This window comes from Acinonyx jubatus, chromosome A1, assembly GCF_027475565.1.
Source record: "Acinonyx jubatus isolate Ajub_Pintada_27869175 chromosome A1, VMU_Ajub_asm_v1.0, whole genome shotgun sequence".
In the NCBI taxonomy this organism is placed as follows: Eukaryota; Metazoa; Chordata; class Mammalia; order Carnivora; family Felidae; genus Acinonyx; species Acinonyx jubatus.
Window position 1 is genome coordinate 2295208 of NC_069380.1, and position 20456 is coordinate 2315663.

Below are 20456 nucleotides of genomic sequence, written 5' to 3' on the forward strand. Positions count from 1 at the left end.
CTTGTGTGCTCTCCAGCTTCCTCGAGGCAGTGGGATGGTATGGTGACCGCTTGCCCCCACCCGTCTTAGCAATGCAGGAGGAGGGTGCCGCCTCTGAGCCCACCCACGGGTGCTAGCAGGGTAGGTGGAGCGTGCAAAGTTGGCTTCTGCCAGCACCTCTGTCCCCGGGGAGAGTTTCGATGGTCCCTTGCTCTCCCAACAGATGTTCTTAGATTATCAACTGGTTTCTTTTATAGCCGTGGTGCTTTCCAAACTGCTATTTTTCTGCTGGGTCGTGGGTAGGGCGAGACTGCATGTGAGTTCCTTAAAAGGGGAATCTCGGTTTCCTGTAGCACTTCGGGCCCCTGGGATGTCGGCCCTTTGCATTTTTTAAGCCAGGTGTTTTGGGGGCTCGTCTCTCTGGGTCAGGTCCCAGGGACAGGGGTGTCTTGCGTCACTTTTCTGGGAGAAGCACTGGACTGGTGAGAACCCTCACTGTTATGCTGCAGTGTCGGGGTGGGGTTTGGGTGAGACCCTATCTCTGCCTCTCCCACCATCTCAACGGTCTGTCTTTTGTTGTGGGGAAACAGTTCTTCCAGTTTCAGATCTTCCTCACAGGGACATGACCCATGTGCACTTACGGGTTCGTGTCCGTGTGGGATGGGCTGCGTTCTGCATTTTCCTACGCCGCTATCTTGAGAGAAGAGCCCCACCCGTTCTAAAGTATTTCCACAGTTTGACTTTGACATTATTTTTGACCTCTTTGGAATTTATTTTGCTATGAGAACTGAGATACACACTCAGAACTGTTCAGCCAGTCACCCCAGGAGTCAGTCACATACAAGGATGTAGTGAATGCCCATCATGTGTCAGACACGATGTCAGGCCTTGGGGCTCCATGGTTTCCTGTTCCTCGTGGGTAACTGGGCATTAAACAAGTTATTAAAAATAGTAATCCAACCATGGAAGTATGGGGAAGAAATTCAAGGAGCTATGAGGGCAGCTCAGGGCAGGCTTTCCTAAGAAAAATACCATTTAAATGGAGATCTAAGGTTTGAACTGAAGTTAAGAAAATACGAAGTGGTGGTGGGGGGGCACCTGGGTGGCTCGGTCGGTTAAGCATCCGACTTCTGCTCAGGTCACGATCTCAGCTCATGAGCTCAAGCCCCACGGCGGGTGAGCTCGAGCCCCGCTTTGGGCTTTGCACTGACAGAGCAGAGCCCGCACAGGATTCTCTCTCTTGTCCTCTCTGCCCCTCGTTCATTGGCACCCTCTCTCGAAATAAATAAAAAAGTTACAGATAAAGAGAAGTGGGAATAAACTTTGCAAACAGGAACAACAGAGCATGGTGCTGTATGGCTGGGGTGTAGAAAGCAGTAATAATAAATATAATAGCAAATGCATATATATCGCTTATGTGTTAAGCATAGTTCTAAGAGATTTAAATATATTAACTAATTTAGTCCTCAAAAACACCTGAGGTAGATTACTATTATTCTCACTTTACAATGAAGAAACTCAATTTTATGCAAAGAGAAGTAAACTAATTTGCCCAGAGCCACACAGCTATTAACAGATGAAGCAGCATTTGAACAGTCTTCCTGGGCCTGAGTTCTTAACCACTGTGGTATATACTACAGAGAAAATGGGACAGCTGGAGGCTGGAAGAATGGCTGGCCTGAGGGCAGTCACATTTTACTTGTGCTTTTAGGTCACCTGTCTATAATGTGAAAAATGAACTAGAAATGACATAGGTGTGCTGTTTCAAGGAGGCACATGCACCCCAATGTTTATAGCAGTGCTTTCAACAACAGCCAAAGTATGGAAAGAGCCCAAATGCCCATTGATGGATGAATGGATACAGATGTGGTGTACACACACACACACACACACACACACACACACACACAATGGAGTATTATTCAGTGATCAAAAAGAATGAAATCTTGCCATTTGCAACAACGTGGATGGAATTACAGAGTATTATGCTAGGCTATCTGAAATTAGTCAGAGAAAGACAAATATCATATGACTTCACTCATATGTGGAATTTAAGATACAAAACAGATGAACATAGGGAAGGGAAGCAAAAATAATATAAAAACAGGGAGGGGGACAAAACAGAAGAGACTCTTAAATACAGAGAACAAACTGAGGGTTGCTGGAGGGGTGGTGGGAGGGGGGATGGGCTAAGTGGGGGAGGGGCATTAAGGACGACACTTGTTGGGATGAGCACTGGGTGTGATACAAAGGGGATGAATCACTGGGATCTACTCCTGAAATCAGTAGTGCACTACATGCTAACTTGGATGTAAATTAAAAAATAAATTGAGTAATTGAAAAAAAATGACCCAGGTGGATGCAGAGAGGTCAGTCAGGAGGCCCCTGCAGTAAGTCGAGTGGGAAACGAAGCTGGTCTGATAATGACAGTGGTGGAAACAGAAGCCAAAGGGATGGAGGAGGCAGCAACTAGTGACTAACTGGATGGGAGGGGTAAGGAGAGCGGGGAAGACCTCCAGGCTTCTGGGTCGCTGAAAAGTACTTTGGTAATTCGTTTTTTTCCCACTGATTTAAAATATCTACATTGTATACCCACAGGCATATGTCTTTGGGTTTGTATTCTGACCATTCTATTTCTCACTACACCACTTCATTATCCCTCTCATTACCTGCATTTTCCAGAATGTTCTTATTCCCTCTCATATTTATTCTTCTAGATGAAGTTAAGGACCATTTTGCAAAGTTTTTGAACACCTCTTACCTGCATCCACTTCCTCTCTAACCAGTATCGCCCCAAATCCACCCAAAACCCAAACACGCCAAACCCAAACCAATTTCTCAGCCGTTGAGTTCTGACCCAGACTGTATGGAATTCACAGACTGATTTCGTGGGACCTGGCTACTTTACAGTGCTCACTATTCCTAGCTAAGAATAAAGCGTCTCTTTTTATGTATTCCAATCTTCTCTTATGTTCCTCAGTTAAAATTCGTGGTTATAGTTTCTTTCATGTATGTTCTTTTAAGTATTTTCGTTTTTGGTTTTGAATTTGTCTATCTGTGCCTAGTTGACCCCCAATGTTGCATTAGTCTCGGGGAACCACAGGGCTTCAACGTCTCTGTACATTATGCCACGCCCACAAGCATGGCTGCCACTTGTCGCCGTACGACCCTATCAAGAAACGACTATGTTCCCCATGCTACATATTTTATTCCCTAGACCTTTAGAGTCTTAACCTTTACTTTTCATATACCTTAACAACTAGTCAGTTATTAAACATTCAGTGCCATTAATATAAGCCACATCAAAACACATTCTACTTCATGCTTCTGGTATAGAGTATGGTATTTATTTTAAAGGGTAACATTTTAGGGGCGCCTGAGTGGCTAAGTCGGGTAAGGGTCCGACTTCGCCTCAGGTCATGATGTCACGGTTCGTGGGTTCGAGCCCCGCGTCGGGCTCTGTGCCGACAGCTTGGAGCCTGGGGCCTGCTTCCGATTCTGTGTCTCCTTCTCTCTCTCTGCCCCTCCCCTGCTCTCACTCTCTCTCCTAAAAATAATAAATAAACTTAAAAAAATAAATAAAGGGTAACATTTTATACCATATTAACTGTGTTGATTTACCTACAATATTTGCTTTTGGAACTTACTAACCATGTTTATTAAAAGCCAGTGTAAATCTGGCCACTTAAAACACGGTAACTGCCTTCTGACTTCCTACAGGATAGCAGCGCATTGCTTCAAGGTGTTTGGACAAATAAAGTTACGGATAAGTTTCCCAACTCTGTCGGGATGTTTATGTAACAAATAGAGAAGCTACTGTAAATATCATCTGTCTGGAAATATGAGTTTATCTGCACATACCTGGCACTCCGTTTCATTGGCTGTTGTCTTCAAATCATCTTGTTTGCTTATGATCTTCTGCAGCTGGAAAGATGGCAGACATGAATTCAGATGTGTATCTACTGGACTTTTCAAAATAGTCTAAGAAAAAGATACTAAGTTTTCCTTTTAAAACATATACGAGTTGTTAAATATTAACTTAAACTCCTTCTGCATTATAGCTAATAGTGTTATTTATTTTTTCTTAAATCAGGTAGGAATCGAAGGAAAAACTGATATGCAAGTATTAATGTTACCATTTTTATAATTTGAATCATTTTTTCCTCCTAAGAAAGCTAGTTTACTTAATACATACATATTCTAAAGATATCACTCTATAAGAATTTCACAATTATCCTCATTCTTCAACAGAATTTTCATTCATAATTAATTTTTGTATCATTGATAATTTATGGCCACATTTTCAAGTATGTAGCTCTTAAAAAGCCACTTATATCATACAAATGGTCTTCTTCCCCATATGCACTCATAAACATGAAAATAATTTAAAAACTTACATTTCTGTCGTTAATAAAATTGTGAATAGTACCTTGAGACTGAGTACATTTAGAAACCTACCTTTCAGAGTCATTTGTACCAATCCTCAAAAGGAAAGCAAATTAAAAAAAAAAAGGTTTAAAACAAAAATTAAGTGCAGACAAAATCTGAAACTATGGATTTGAACGGATTAGGAGACAAACCTTCACTCATTTTTTTCCCCTAGGCTACTTCTTTGTTAATAATCTGAAAATTGGTAAATTCCAAATTAATCATCTCAAGTTCGGCTGCCTCTATGACGTTTGTTTTAGGTAAACAGTTTATCTCTAAGTCCCTCAAACTTTTCCACATCTCCTCCCTCATACTTATCTTAGAGAAAAAGTGTTGAAAAGTCTTCATTTGTTTTACCCTTATTTTTTAAGCTGACAATCAAATAGTACAACGCCAACTTCAATATCTTTCTCCCTTTGCTTACTGCACTACCTTAAAAAATTTTTATGATGGAAAATTTCAAACACAGCAAAGAGAACTCTGTAATAAACCGCACATTATTCACCTTCAACAATCATCAGGATTCTGCCCATTCCCAATTCCTTTTCAATTGTTATTTATAGCTCTTGAGGAAAAATTTATATACATTGAATGTACAAATTATGGCCATACAATTTTGACAAGTGGATATACCTGAGTAACCCATCCTCCTACCCTGGTATAGAACATTTCTATTTTCTCAGAAAGTTCTTTGTGTCTCTTCTCAGTCAATCCTTTCTCTCTTCATCCCCACAGAGGAATATTAGAGTTCTGACTGTTTGCCTCCATCTAAATGAGTTTCACTTATTTTAGAAATTCAAATAAATGATATCAAATAAATGATAGTATGTATTCTTTTGTGCTATCAACCTTCTCTCTGCATAACGGTGTTGAGATTCATTTACGTTTGAATAGAAGTAGTCTGTTTTTATTGTTGAGTTGTGTCCCATTGTCTGAATAGATCACTACTTGTCCATTCACTTGTTGGCAGATGTTTGCATTGTCTCTAGTGTTTGACTACTGTGAATCAAGCTCCCATAAATTTTCTTTCCCCACCACCCCCGGCTTTACTGAAGTATACTTAATATACAAAAAATTGCACGCATTGATGTATAAACCTCTTGATGAGTTTGGACACATGCATGCATCTGAGATACATCACCACAATCAAGGTAATAAACATATCCATCACTTCCAAAAGATTCGTGTCCCTGTTTCCTTTTCCCTTGGTCTAAGAACACTTAGCATGTGATGTACCTTCTTTTTTTTTAAACTTTTTTTCATGTTTATTTTTTTATTAAAAACATTTTTTTTAACGTTTATTTATTATTGAGAGACAGAGCATGAGCAGGGGAGGGGCAGAGAGAGAGAGGGAGACACAGAATCTGAAGCAGGCTCCAGGCTCCGAGCTGTTAGCACAGAGCCTGATGCGGGGCTCGAACTCACAAACTGAGATCACGACCTGAGCCGAAGTCGGACGCTCAACCGACTGAGCCACCCAGTTGCCCCTTCATGTTTATTTTTGAGAGAGAGAGAGAGACAGAATCTGAAGCAGGCTCCAGGCTCTGAGCTATCTGCACAGAGCCCGATGCGGGGCTGGAACCCACAAACCGTGAGATCATGACATAAGCGGAAGTTGATGCTTAACCGACTGAGCCACCCAGGTGCCCTTCTTCACTTTTTAAATGTACAACACCATAGTCTTAACTATATGCACTACGTTTGTACAGCAGATCTCTGCCATACACTTTCTTGCATAATTCTTATTTTATGTATGTGAATGTATGTTTTAGTATTTCTCTTGGATGAATTCCTAGGAGGGGAACAGTTAATTCCTTCTGAACTCTAAGTATTTAAGTGGTAAAAGTTCTTTATATATTCTGAATGAGTCCTTTGTCAGATATATGTTTGGAAAATATTTTCTCCCATCCTACAGTTCGCCTATTCATTTTCTTCCTTTTTTTTTTTTTAATTTTTAACATTTATTTATTTTTGAGAGAGACAGAGACAGAGTGTGAGGTGGGAAGAGACAGAGAGGGGGGGAGGTGTCTCCAAGCTATGCCTACATATGGTGCGAGCAGGGGTCGTAACTGTTTTTTTCATATACATATCCAATTGTTCTAGGGTCATTTATTGAAAAGACCTTTTCTTTTCTATGAACTGGGTTGGAGACTTTATTGAGAATTAAGGACCATCTAAGTGTCGGTTCTTTATTATCCTCCATTGATCTACTTGCCCATCCTTAAGTCAATATCACACTGTTACCATTACTGTAGCTTTGCAATAAGTCTTAAGTCAGGGAGTGTGAGTTATCCAGATTTGTTCTTATTTTTCAAAACTGATTGCAGTGTTTTAGGTTCTCTGCCTTTGCACATCCACTTTAATATCAGCTTGTACTTTCTACCAAAAAAAAAAAAAAAAAGCCTGCTGGGATTTCGCTTGGGAAAGTTAAATCTTTAGACCAATTTGGGAAGAACTGACATCTTAACACGACTGAATCTTCTAACCATTTCCATGGTATATTCCTCCATTTATTTAAGTCTCTTTGAATTTCTGGTGGCAGTGTCTGAAGTTTTTGGTGAGTGGTTTTTGTTAAATTTGTTTCTACTTACTGTATGTTATTTGATATCATGCAAAGGAGAACTGATTTTCATTTCATTTTCCAACTATGTTACTAGTATATGGAAATACAATTGATTTCTCCATATTGATCTTCCTAAATTTGTTTTTGGTTATAATAGGCTTTCCTTTTCTTGTTGATCACTTAGAGTTATCTACGCACAATCATGTTGTCTGTGAATAAAGTCAAATTTACTTCTTCCTTTCCAATCTTCTATCCCTTTTCCCCCAACCTGTATTGCTATTACCATTAGAATCACCAGTAAAGTGTTGAATAGAAGAGATATGAAAATACATCCTTGCCTTCTTTCTGATCATAAAGGGACAACATTCCATATTTAATCTTTTTTTAAAAATCTTTATTTATTTTTGAGAGAAGAAAGAGAGACAGAGCACGAGCAGGGCAGGAGCAGAGAGAGAGAGGGAGACACAGAATGTGAAGCAGGCTCCAGGCTCCGAGCTGTCAGCACAGAGCTCGACGCGGGGTTTCAACTCACAGACTGCGAGATCATGACCTGAGCTGAAGTCGGACGCTTAACCGACTGAGCCCCCCAGGCGCCCCTGTATTTAATCTTGTATCATGATGTCACCTTTAAGCCTTTTGTAAACACCCTCTATCAGACTGAAAAAGTTTTCTTCTGTTTCTACTTTGCTGAGTTTTGTCATGAACGTGCTTATTCTATTGAATGCTTTATATGCATATAGTGATAGGGTCATGTTGATCTCTACGTTACTGTCAATCTGATGGATTGAGCTGAGTTGATTTTTAATCATTAAACAAATTTCTATTCTCTGCATAAATATCACTTGATTTTGGTGCGTTTTTTATATAGTATACAATGTGTCTTGCTCTAAGTATTTTGTATCTTTGTTTATGATGAAATTTGGTCTATAATTTACTTTTCTTGTTAGATCTTTGCCAAATTTTAGTTATCAGGGATATGCCAGTTATGAGAGGGAATTGTTCCATTTTCTTGTATTTTCTGCAAGACTTTGTGAAAATCTGACACTTCTTCCTCCTTAAATGCTTGACAGATTTCACCAGTAAAACCATCTGGGCCTGAACATTTCTTTGTGGGAAAGTTTCTGATAAATTAAATTCATTTGTAAAGGGCTATTCAGATTTCTATCTCTTACTTCTGGTAAGTATTTTTTTTTTCTAAGGCATTTGTCCAGTTCATCTGAGTCACATGTGAATAAGCTGTTCACAATATTCCATTTTAGTCCTCTGATATTTGCAGAATCTGTGGTGTTATCTTCTTTTCATTTCTAACATTGGTAATTTGGACCCTCTTCAAGTTCTAAAATTAGATCCAGTACTGAAAATTATTCAAAATTTATCATACAGGTAACAATTTAAAAGTAAAAACAGATGTTACCCTAAGGATTATACTTTTTTGTACAAAACTTAAAACATTTCTTTTATTATGACATTTAATATAGCTGTTATAATCTTCACACAGTCATTAAATAGTTACAAACAAAAAAAAGCAAATAGGATTAGTTCACTGAAATGAGAATTTTTTAGGAGGCGTATTACAATATTGGCTTGTTCCAGTATGGTGGGGAATTTAGAACAATAAGGGTCTGTCCTAAAGCACAAAGCATAAAGATAAAGCTTGCCATATGAAGAGACAGTGAGTATTGGCGAGGACGCAGAGAAGAGGAACCCTCGTGCACTGTTGGTAAATTGGTAAAACAGTATGGAGGTGTCTCAAAAAATTAAAACCAGAAACACCACCTAATCCAATAATTCCACCACTGGGTATTCATTCAAAGAAAACAAAAACACTACTTTGAAAAGATATGTACACCCCTATGTTTAGTGCAGCATTCTTTATAATAGCCAAGATACAGAAGCAACCCAAGTGTCCATCCACAGATGAACTGATAAAGATGTGGGATAAACATACAATGGAATATTATTTAGGCAATAAAAAGGACAAGATCTTACTATCTGTGACAACATGGATGGACCCAGAGGGTATTAAGCTAAGTGAAGTAAGTCAGAGGAAGACACACCGTATGATCTCACTTATATTGGAACTTAAAAAACAAAACAAATGAATAGACGAACAAGCAGAATCAGATGTATAAATACACAGAACAAATTGATGGTTGCCAGAGGGGAGGGCAATGGGGGGACGGCACCTGGGCGAAAGGGAGCAGGAGATACAGGCTGCTAGTTATGGAAAGAGTGAGTCATGAAAATAAAAGCAAAGGGAATACAGTTAATGGCACTGTGATAGCACGGCATGATGACAGGTGGTTAACTCCACTCAGGGTGAGCGGCCACAACGTAACACAGCGTTGCTGAAGCACTGTGCTGTCCACCTGGAACTAATGTAGCACTGTGTGTCAACGACGGTCAAAAAAATGTAAAATAAAATAATAAAAAAGGAAACCCTTGTCATGTTAGTGTCGCATCTGCCATATTTCAGTCTGTACTCAGGGAGAGGCTTATACCAGGTCTCACTGTAGTCTGAAGACTATACTGCTATATATTTCGTTCTACAGTAAAAGCTCCATTTGAAAGAGCAGAGACACAGAGGCTGGGGTGCCAAACCTGTGTAGTCGAAAATCTGCGCATAACTTTTGAGTCCCCCAAAACTTACTAATAGTCTATTGTTGACTGAAAGCATTACTGATACCATAAACGTATTTTGTATGTTGTGTGCATTATATACTGTATTCTTACAATAAAGTAAGCTAAAGATATTCTTAAATATTTCTTAAATATTGAGAAAATCATAAGGAAGAGAAAGTACATTTACAGTGCTGTAAAAACAATCTGCGTGTAGCTGGACCTGTGTAGCTCAGACCCACGCTGTTCAAAGGTCAGCGGTATTCACTTCTGCCAGAAGGACTCTCTGGTTTCCTCAGACACTTTCTGAAATGGCTGTACATGACACAGATTCATGCTACAATACGCTAAGTGCCTAGCATGCAATGGAAGTGCCGTTCTAAGTGTTGAGAATATAGCAGTTAAGGACAGATAATATCCTTGCTGTCACGAAACTTCCATTCTAACGGACCAGAGATAACAGTGAACAAATCAGCAAGAGAATTTCGGATAATGTCAAGTGTAGGACTAGAGTGAGATAAAACAAAAGTGGGGTAACAGGACTCTGAGACTGCTGGGTCACTGCTAGGTTGATTCTGGGTGGGTGGTTGTGAGCACCTGACATTTGGGCTGAGATCTGCCTGCTAAAAGCTACCAAAGGAATGGGGATAGGACGTTCTAGGCAGACGGAAAACGACAGTTGGTGGCAGAAATCAGGGTGCTTTGAGAGAAACAGAAAGTAAAGTGGTCAGAATACACAAGCACATTCACCAAATACAAATTCTAGGATTACTACAGTACTGCAAGCTATTTAAATTTATATTGATCCGGATTCTCAATTACAGGCCGAAAATGAAGAAATGTATATAGGGTTATTTAACTTATTTTTGCTTTCACAATCATGAGAGTTTAAATTCTGAAACAAGAACATGACCTGAAAATCAAGAAGAATAAATTCTAGTGAAGGCTTTTACATGTACTTACTAGTAACTCTAGCAGGTATATTTAGCGTGATAAAGTTATAACACTACTATATGAAGAGCAAAAGCCTTCTTGCCAGTATGGAATCGATGTGAAATGAAAGGACCACCTACGGAGAAATTCACACTAGTAAACAGACTTGTCATTAGGCTATTGTTTAAAGAAATTGCTCTAAAGCCCTGGCACTTGGCCCAAATAAGCAGATGTGCTATCTATCAAGGTAAAGATTAAGTGGATTATCTACCGCCAGCTTTGATCATTGCTGGTATTGTTTATTATTATCTGACAGAAACAGCTTATTCAGAGAGTTGCATTTTACTTGTTTTTGGGATAGAGAATTAAGCACTAACTTCACAGTTTCTAGGTCTGGATATTAATGAAATGTGAATACACTACAGAACCCAAAAGGAACAAATGGAGGAAATGCACGTTTTAGGACATTTTTAAGAGGCTTTATATTAACATATTTCCTGTTATTTTTGTATTTGCTGTCCATATTGCTTTGTTACGTCTATGTTTTGGGGATTAAAGTAATTTTCATCACTTACTCTCATTATGCATTAGAACTTATGGTAGGAACAGCAATAAGTAAAATTTACTGGAGAAACATTCAGATAATTTATAAAACAAAACAAATATCCCATACCCTTTAAATATGTTCTGATCTGAGAACTGTCAGGTTTGTTGAATAAAATTTCAAATATAAAATGTTACATGCTGAAGCTTCCTAATAGAATGACCATGGAAATGAAATAATTATTCAAATAATTAGTGTAAATGTCCTTTTACTCTATGCTGTAATTTTTTAAATTGAGGTATAATTATGATCTTATTCATATGCGGAATTTAAGAAGCAAAACAAATGAACAAAGAAAAAAAAAACAAAGGAGAGAGACAAACCAAGAAACAGTCTCTTAACTATAAAGAACAAACTGATGGTTACCAGAGAGGGGTGGATGGGAGGATGGGTGAAATGGGTGATGGGGATCAAGGAGTGCACTTACGATGGGAAAAAAATAAAGTGAGGTATAACTGACATAGCACTCATTAGTTTCAGGTACACAACATAATGACCTGATATTTGTATACTCTGTGAAATGATCACCACGATAAATCTTGTTTTCCTCCGTTATCATACAGAGTTACATAATATGCAATACAATGTTACTGACTACAGCCACAATGCTGTATACCATATCCCCATGACTTACTTATTTTATGACTGAAAATTTGTACGTCTTGATCCCCTTCTCCCGTTTCACTCACCTCTCCAACCACTCTCCTCTGGCAACCACCAATCTGTTCTCTCTGTCTAGGAGTCTTGTTTTGTTTGTTCATTTGTTTTGTTTTCTAGATTCCACGTATAAGTAAAACCATGTGGTGTTTGTTTTTCTCTTAGTTTGCGAAGCATGAACATATCCTGAAGGTCCATCCATGTTGGCACAAAAGGCAAGACGGCCTTCTTTTTCACGGCTGGGTAATACTGCATTACACACACGTAGTACTTCTTCAGCCATTCATCCACTGATGAACATGCTGGTTGTTTCCATAGCTTGACTATAGTGAACAACGCTGAGACAAACAGATGTCTGAACTAGTGTTTTCATTTTCTTGGGGTAAATACCTACAAGTAGAACTGCCGAATCATAGAATAGTTCTGATTTCGGTTTTTGGAGAATCTTCCATACTGTTTTCCTCAGCGGCTGCACCGACTTGCATCTGCACCGACGACGCACAAGTGTTCCCTTTCTCTGTATCCTTGCCAGCACTTCCACTTGCCTTTCTGACGACAGCCATCCTGACAGGTGTGAGGTGGTATCTCCTTGTGGTTTTGATTTGTGCTTCCCTGATAACTAGTGATGTTGAGCATCTTATCATGTGTCTGTGGGCCATCTGCATGTCTTATTTGGAAAAATGCTTATTCAGATTCTCCGCTCATTTTCTAAAACAGATTGTTTGCTTTTGCTTTTGTGTGTGTGTTGAACCGAACGAGTTCTTTACACGTTTTGGATATTAACCTCTTACCAGAATATGATTTGCAAATATTTTCTCCGAGTCAACAGACTGCCTTTTTGTTGTGTTGATGGTTTCCTGTGTTGTGCAAGAAGCCTTTTAGTTTGATGTAGTTCATTTGTTTATTTATACCTTGTTGCCATTCCCTTTGCAGTATTATATATATATATATATATATATATATATATATATTTTTTTTTTTTTTTTTTTTTTTTTTTTTTTTTTTGCTAAGAGCAATGTCAAGGAGCTAAATGCCTATGTTTTCTTCTAGAAGTTTTATACTTTCTGGTCTTATATTCAAATCTTTAATGCATTTTGAGTCAATTTTGTGTATGGTGGAAGACAATGGTATAGTTAGTTTCATTCTTTTGCATGTAGCTGTCCGGTTTTCCCAGTACCATTTACTGAAGAGAGTGTCTTTTCCTGATTATATATTCTTGACTCCTTTGTCATGATTTAACTGACCATATATGCATGGCTTTATACCTGGGCTCTTTCTTCTGTCTCACTGATCTATGCATCTGCTTTTATGCCAATATTGTAGTGTAGATTTGCAATGGTTTGAAATCAGGCAGCATGATAATTCCAGCTTTGATTTTCTTATGCAAGGTTGCTTTGGCTATTAGAAATCTTCTGTGGTTCCAAATAAATTTTAGGACTGTTCTGTTTTTATGAAAAATGTCACTGGAATTTTGGTAGGGATTGCATTCAATTTATAGACTGCTTTGGGTAATAGGGACATTTTAGCAATATTAATTCTTCCAATTCATGAGCATGGAATATCTTTCCATTTATTTGTCTTCTTTGATTTCTTTCACTAATGTATTGTGGTTTTCAGATTACAGGTCTTTCACCTCCTTGGTTAAATTTATTACCAGGTATTTTATTCTTTTTCATACAGTTTTAAATGGAACTTTTTCCTAATTTTTCTGAGAGTTCATTGTTAGTGTACAAAAACATCAACAGGTTCCTGCACGCTGATTTTCTATCCTCACCCTTACTGAATTTGTTTCTGACCAACAAAGTCTTTAGTATTTTTCTATACATAAAATAGTGCTGTCCACGTACAGCGGCAGTGATGGCTCCAGCTGGGACTTCCAATACTATGCTGAATAAAAGTAGTGAGCGTGGGCACCCTTGTTTTATTCCTGATCTTAGAGGAGAGGCTTTCAGCTTCTTACCATTAAGCATGATGTTGGCTGTGGGTTTGTAATATCTGGCCTTATTATGTTGAGGTAGGTTCCCTCTATACCCACTTTGTAGAGACTTTTTATCCTAAGTCGATGTTGAATTTTGTCAAATGCTTTTTCTGTATCTGTTGAGAGGATTCCATGATTTTTATCCTTCATTTTGTTGATGTGGTGTACCATGTAAATTGGTTTGCAGATGCTGAAACATCCTTGCACCCCTGAAGTCCATCTCACTTGAACATGATTATGATATTTTTTAATGTATTACTGGACTCAGTTTGATAGTATTTTGTTGAGGATTTTTGCATCTATGTTCATCGAGGATATTGGCCTATGATTTTCTCCTTTTCTTTTCATTTCTTTTCTTTTCTATCCTTTTCTCTTCTCTTTTTCTTTCCTCTTACCTTCCCTCCCTTCTGTGTTTCCTTTTCTCCTTCCTTTCTTTGTGGTGTCCTTATTTGGTTTAAAAAATTTTTTTTTCATGTTTATTTTTGAGACAGAGAGAGAGAGAGAGATAGAGCATGAGCAGGGGAGGGGCAGAGAGAGAGGGAGACGTAGATTCCGAAGCAGGCTCCAGGCTCTGAGCTGTCAGCCCAGAGCCCGACACGGGGCTCGAACCCACAGACTGCGGGATCATGACCTGAGCCGAAGTCGGACGCTCAACCGACTAAGCCACCCAGACGCCCCATATCCTTGTTTGGTTTTAGTGCCAGGATAATGTTGGTCGTCTTGTAAAATGAGTTTGGAAGCATTCTCCTCTTCAATTTCTTAAAAGAAGAATTTCAGAAGTACAAGTATTAAATGTTCTTTGAATGTTTGGGAGAATTCACCAGTAAAGCCATCTGGTCCTGAACTTTTGTTTGTTGAAAAGTTTCTGATTACTGATTCAGTCTCTGTTCTGGTAATCAGTTTAATTCAGATTTTCTATTTCTTCACAACTCACACTTAGATGATTGTATGTTTCTAGGAATTTATCCATTTCTTCTAGTTGTTCAGTCTGCTGGGAGCATAATTCTTCATAGATGTCTCTTACGATTCCTTCTATTTCTGTGGTTATCAGATGTAACCTCCCTTCTTTCACTTCTGATTTTACTTATTTGAGCACTTCTTTCTGGATGAGGCTATCCAAAGGTTTGTCAATTTTTTAGTTCTCTTTATTTTTATTACAATTTTTTTTAGTGTTTATTTATTTTTGAGAGAGGAAGAGACAAAGCAAGAGTGGGGAAGGGGCAGAGAAAGAGGGAGACACAGATTCCGAAGCAGGCTCCAGGCTCTGCGCTGACAGCAGAGAGCCCGATGTAGGGCTCAAACGCACGAACTGCGAGATCATGACCTTGCTGAAGCTGGGACGCTTAAACGACTGAGCCACCCGGGCACCCCATGTAGTTCTCTTTAAAGAACCAACTCTTAGTTTGATTGATTTCGTCTATTGTCTTTCTAGTCTTCATTTCATTTATTTCTTCTCTGATTCTTAATTATTTTCCTCCTTCTTCCTTCTACTAATTTTGGGCTTCCTTTGTTCCTCTTTTTCTAGATCCTTTAGGTGTAAAGTTAGATTAAGATTTTTTCTTAAGACAGGCCCGTATTACCATAAAGTTAGATTTTGCTTTGTTTGTATTTTCATTTTCATTTGTCTCAAGGTATTTTTTATTTTTCCTTTAATTTCTTCATTGACCCATTGGTTGTTCAGTAGCACACTGTTCAATTTCCAAACATCTGTGATTTTTCTAGTTTTGTTTTTGTGACTGATTTCTTGTTTCATATCAGAGTGGCCTGAAAAGTGCCTGATATGATTTCAATGTTCTTAAATTTGAGACTCATTTTGTGACCGATCCTGGAGAATATTCCATATGCACTTAAGAAGAACGTGTATTCTGCTGCTATTGGATGGAATATCTGTGTATATCAAGTCCATCTGGTCTAATGTGTTGTTTAAGGCTGATGTTTACTTAATGACTTTGGATGGGCTTTCCACTGATGTAAAGGGGGTATTAAAGTCCTCTACTATGATTGTATTGCTGTTGATTCCTCCCTTCATGTCTGTTAATATTGCTTTATAGATTTATATTCATATATTTAGTTGCTCCTATGTTCAGTGCACAAATGTTCTATCTTCTTGCTGGATTGAATACTTTATCATTATGTAATGCCCATCTTTGTCTTTGGTTAAAGTTTCTTTTAAAGTCTATTTTGTCTGATGTAAGTAAAGCTACTTATTATCTTTCTTCTGGTTTCCATTTGCATGAACTATCTTTTTCTGTCTCTTCACTTTTTAGTCTGTGTGTCTTAGATTGGAAATGTGTCTCTTGTAGGCGATATATAGATGGGTCTCTCTCTCTCTTTTTTTTTAAATCCATTCAGGCACTCTGTATCTTTTCTTAATAATTTAGGCCCTTTGCATTTAAAGTAATTATAGATAGGTATTTATTACTGTCATTTTGTTGATTGTTTTCTGGTTGTTTTGTAGTTCTTTGTTTCTTCCTTCTTCTCTCTCTTCCTCATGGTTACATGCCATCTTTTAGTGTTTAGATTCCATTCTCATTGTCTTTTGTGTATCTACTATGATTTTTGCTTTGTGGTCACCAGGAAGCTTACATGTATCGGCCTGTATGCATGTGTGTATGTATGTATATATATATGTGTCTGTGTGTGTGTGTGTGTGTGTAAAACATATATGTATCAGTCTATTTTACATTGATACCAACACTGCACTCTAAAAACCTACATTTTTACTCCCCTCCCCCTGCACAGTTTAGGTTTTGGATGTCACATTAAACATGTTTTTATTTTGTATACCCATTAACTAATTGTTGTAGTTATAGTTATTTTAACTTTTTTCTTTTAAGCTTCATGCCAGATTTGTGATTTTTCCACGACAGTTGCATTGACTATTGAGATTTTTCTCTTGAGATGTTTCCTTGTTACCAATTAGCTCCCCTTCTTTTCAGATTGAGGAAGTCCCTTAAAATTCCTTATAAGGCCAGTTCACGGTGGCGAGTTCCTTTAGTGTTTGAACACTTCTTTATCTCTCCTTCAATTCTGAATGATAACCTTGCTGAGGAAAGTATGCTTGGTTAAAGTTTGTTGCTTTCAGCACTTTGAATATCATGCCAGTCCCTTCTGGCCTGCAAAGTTTCTGCTTAAACTTTGTTTAAGACAGTCCCGTGGAGTCTCCCTTGTACATACAAGTTGTTTTTCTCCTGCTGCGTTTAAGAGTCTCCCTGTATCTTCAAATTTTGACATTTCAGAGATAATCGGTCTTATGGATCCCACTGGGTTCATCTCATTCGGAATTCTCTGCGCTTCCCGGAACTGGAAGTTTGTTTCCTCCCCCAGGTTAGGGAAGTTTTCAGTCATTTTTTCAAATAAAATTTTACATCCCTTTCCCTCTTGTTTTGGGGACTCCTAAATGTGAATGTTTTTCTGCTTGTTGTCCTATAGGTCCCTTAAACTATTTTCCCTTTTTAACATTGTTTTATTTTATTTTTTCCTTTTTGTTGCTTTGTGTGGGTGAGTTCCACTGTCCTGTCTTCTAGGTCACCTATCCTTTCTTCATCTTGTCTGCTTTGAGTCCCGTGAGGGTGTTTTTCAGTTCAGTTATTGTGTTCTTTAGCTCTGTGACTTCTGTCTGGTACTTTCTTGTATCTCTGTCTCTTTGTTGAAGTTCACTCTGCACTCATCCATTCTTCTCACAAGATAGGCAAGCATATTTATGACCATTACTTAGAACATTTTATCAGGTAAATTACCTATCTCCATTTTGTTAAGGTGTTCTTCTGGAGTTATCTTGTTCTTTTATCTGGAACACACTCCTCTGTTTTTGTTTTTTCCCCATTTTGTTTGACTCTGTATTTGTTTCTACGTATGAGGCAAAACAGCTGTATCTCATCTTGATGGAGTGGTCACAGGAAGACAGGGGATGTGTTTCAGTCAGCTGTTTGCACAGTGCCCTGGGAGTGGTGGCCTGTCAAGAACTGTCTCTTCAATTGTTTTAGTCATGTGGGCCCCCAAAATTCAATCCTCTGTGGCCACCAGAGCCAGGCATTTAAGGGGCATCCCTTATGTGGACCGCACGCACCTGTCAATTTGGCATAACAGGACAAGCCCACTGCCACGTTTAGAAGGGCTGGGCCACGGGAGAGTGCACGAGTGGGGCAAACAGCAGAAGCGAGTTAAAATGAGACAGAAGTCTCGTGCTTGTGAGCCCCTCCACCTACATCTGCTCCTCCAGCAGGTGCTTTGAAGACCGGCCAGTGAGTTTCCTCCATCGATGGCCTCAGCACTTTGCAACCTACTGCTTTTGTGCTGAATCCTGGGGTGAGTGAGTCTGTGCACGAGTTCTTTAAGAGTAGAGTCTCAGTTTTCTACAGCCCTGTGGATCTCTTGAATGCAAGTCCCCTTGGTTTTCAATGTTTTGGGAGCTCACCTCTTCAGTGTAGCTTCCAAGCGTTGGGGTGCCTGATGTGGGGCTCGAACCCCCTCAGGGACACACTCCTCCTCTCCTATCCGTTTTCATGTGGCCTTGTTATCTTTCAGTGTGGGGAAGCTGTTCAACTCGTTTCAGGTCTTTTTCAGAGGGAAGTGATCCATATGCAGCCACAGACTTGGGGTGTCCACGGGAGGAAGTAAGTTTGGGTTTTCCTATACCCCCAATTTTCTTTATGCAGGTATTTAATTTATGTATCAAAAAAAATTTTTTTGTAATGTTTATTTTTGAGAGACAGAGAGATAGAGCATGAGCAGGGGAGGGTCAGACAGAGGAGGAGACACAGAATCCAAAGCAGGCTTCAAGCTCCGAGCTGTCAGCACAGAGCCCAATGCAGGGCTCAAACCCATGAACTGCGAGGTGATGACCTGAGCAAAAGTCTGAGGCTTAACCTACTAAGCCACCAAGGCACCCTGAAATGTTTATTTATTTTTGAGAGAGAGAGAGAAAGACAGAGTGTGAGCAGAGGAGGGGCAGAGGGAAAGGGAGACACAGAATCCGAAGCAGGCTCCAGGCTTGAGCTGTCAGCACAGAGCCCAATGTGGGGCTTGAACTCACAAAGTACAACGTCATGACCTGAGCTGAAGTCAGATGCTCAACCAACTGAGCCAGGTGCTCCTTTATGCAGTTATTTTAAATGACTATATTATGCTCCATGAGTTATCAAGTTTACTGCTTTATTTCTATGATAAGCATAAAGAACCTTGTATAGGCTTAGAAGTTTGACCTTTATAACCTTACACTTAAAAAAAATCAGTGACATATTGTAACATGCTCTTTTCTTAATTCATAAGTTGATCATCTAAGAATTTTCCAAATATTTAAGGCAAAAATTGTAGTATTAGGAAGTGTTGCATAAATTCAGCATGTTAAATTATGTTAAGAAAAAGTATCCAAAAACTTTTCTTATTTAAAAAAATTTTTTTAATGTTTAGTTTTGAGAGAGAGCCGGGAAGGGGCAGAGAGAGAGAGAGAGGAGGACACAGAATCTGAAGCAGACTCTAGGCTCTGAGCTGTCAGCACCGAGCCCAACGCGGGGCTTGAACCCATGAACCATGAGATCATGATGTGAGCCGAAGTTGGACGCTTAACTGAGTCACCCAGGCATCCCAATTTTATTATTTTTTAAATGTTTATTTACTTTGAGAGAGAGAGAGAGAGAATGAGTGTGCACAAGTCGGGGAGCGGTGGAGGGAGAGCTCACGAGAGAATCCCGAGCAGGCTCTGTACCGTCAGCACGGAGCCCGATGCAGGGCTCGACTCACGAACTGAGAGATCATGACCGGAGCCGAAATCAAGAGTTGGATGCTTAACAGACTGAGCCACCCAGGTGCCCCCCAAAATTTTGGAGTAGGTATGCTCAACAATCTTAGCAGTGAAGGCTGTATATGCAGTAAAAGAGACTTGCCTAGTCTCTTGGAGTAGGAAAACTATGTTTCACTGTGAGAAGAGACCTGAAGACGACAAAGGAAAAAACCAACGTGCCTTCTATTGTCTTTTTTCAGTTTCATGTTCAGTGTCTTCTTTATCTGCAGGCTTTGTCATTCAGACTTGGGTTTCATCAAACATTACTGTAATGAATCAGAACTTTGGTCTTTGTAAGTATGACAGTGATATTACCAGAGGCTCTATTGTGCCCACTGTGTAAAATTAGTTCCGACATCACAAATCTAGGGATGTACGATGGTGGAGGCAGTACCTCTGAGGTCTGGCTCCCCATGCTTTGCCACTGCCCAAGATAAAAGCAGAAAGTTCATCCACGTCTGAGGGATTTATGGTTTGTGAACGTGCTGACAGTTTAATTAATATCACGGAATTTTACCTTCATATAGAACAGCCTTTTCATAACTATTAGGCTCTACCTGAGTAATAATCTTAAATATGTCCTCTTCTTGTACCTGAGGTAGACTGAGGTAGGCGGAGCGTAATGGTACCCTGTATGACACTATTTCAGGTGTCACTTGTGCAGACAGATAGGTTTCCTACCTTAAACTAGTATCAGATTAATTTCCTTCTTTAAATGCCAAGCATCTCAGAAGAATAATTTTTATCTACAGACATCGATTTTGTATTTCCTTTTTTTTTTTTTGAATATTAACCGTGTAATTTATTATTTAAACCAGGTACTTGTAAGAGTGAAGGAGGGCACTACAAATAATTGCAGTTAGTACAAGTAACCACTGGACTGTCTACATTTGAACAAACTGGGCTGTATATT

General features: G+C 39.0%; 1 protein-coding gene across 1 annotated transcript in view; it reads right to left on the minus strand.

The window, feature by feature from the left end:
- Window positions 1-20456, minus strand: part of MICU2 (mitochondrial calcium uptake 2) — a 137764-nt gene that overhangs the window by 26481 nt on the left and 90827 nt on the right. Inside the window, exon 7 of the mRNA XM_027064533.2 lies at window positions 3841-3903. Coding sequence (XP_026920334.2) covers window positions 3841-3903 — 63 coding nt within the window. The remainder of the gene's footprint in view (window positions 1-3840; window positions 3904-20456) is intronic.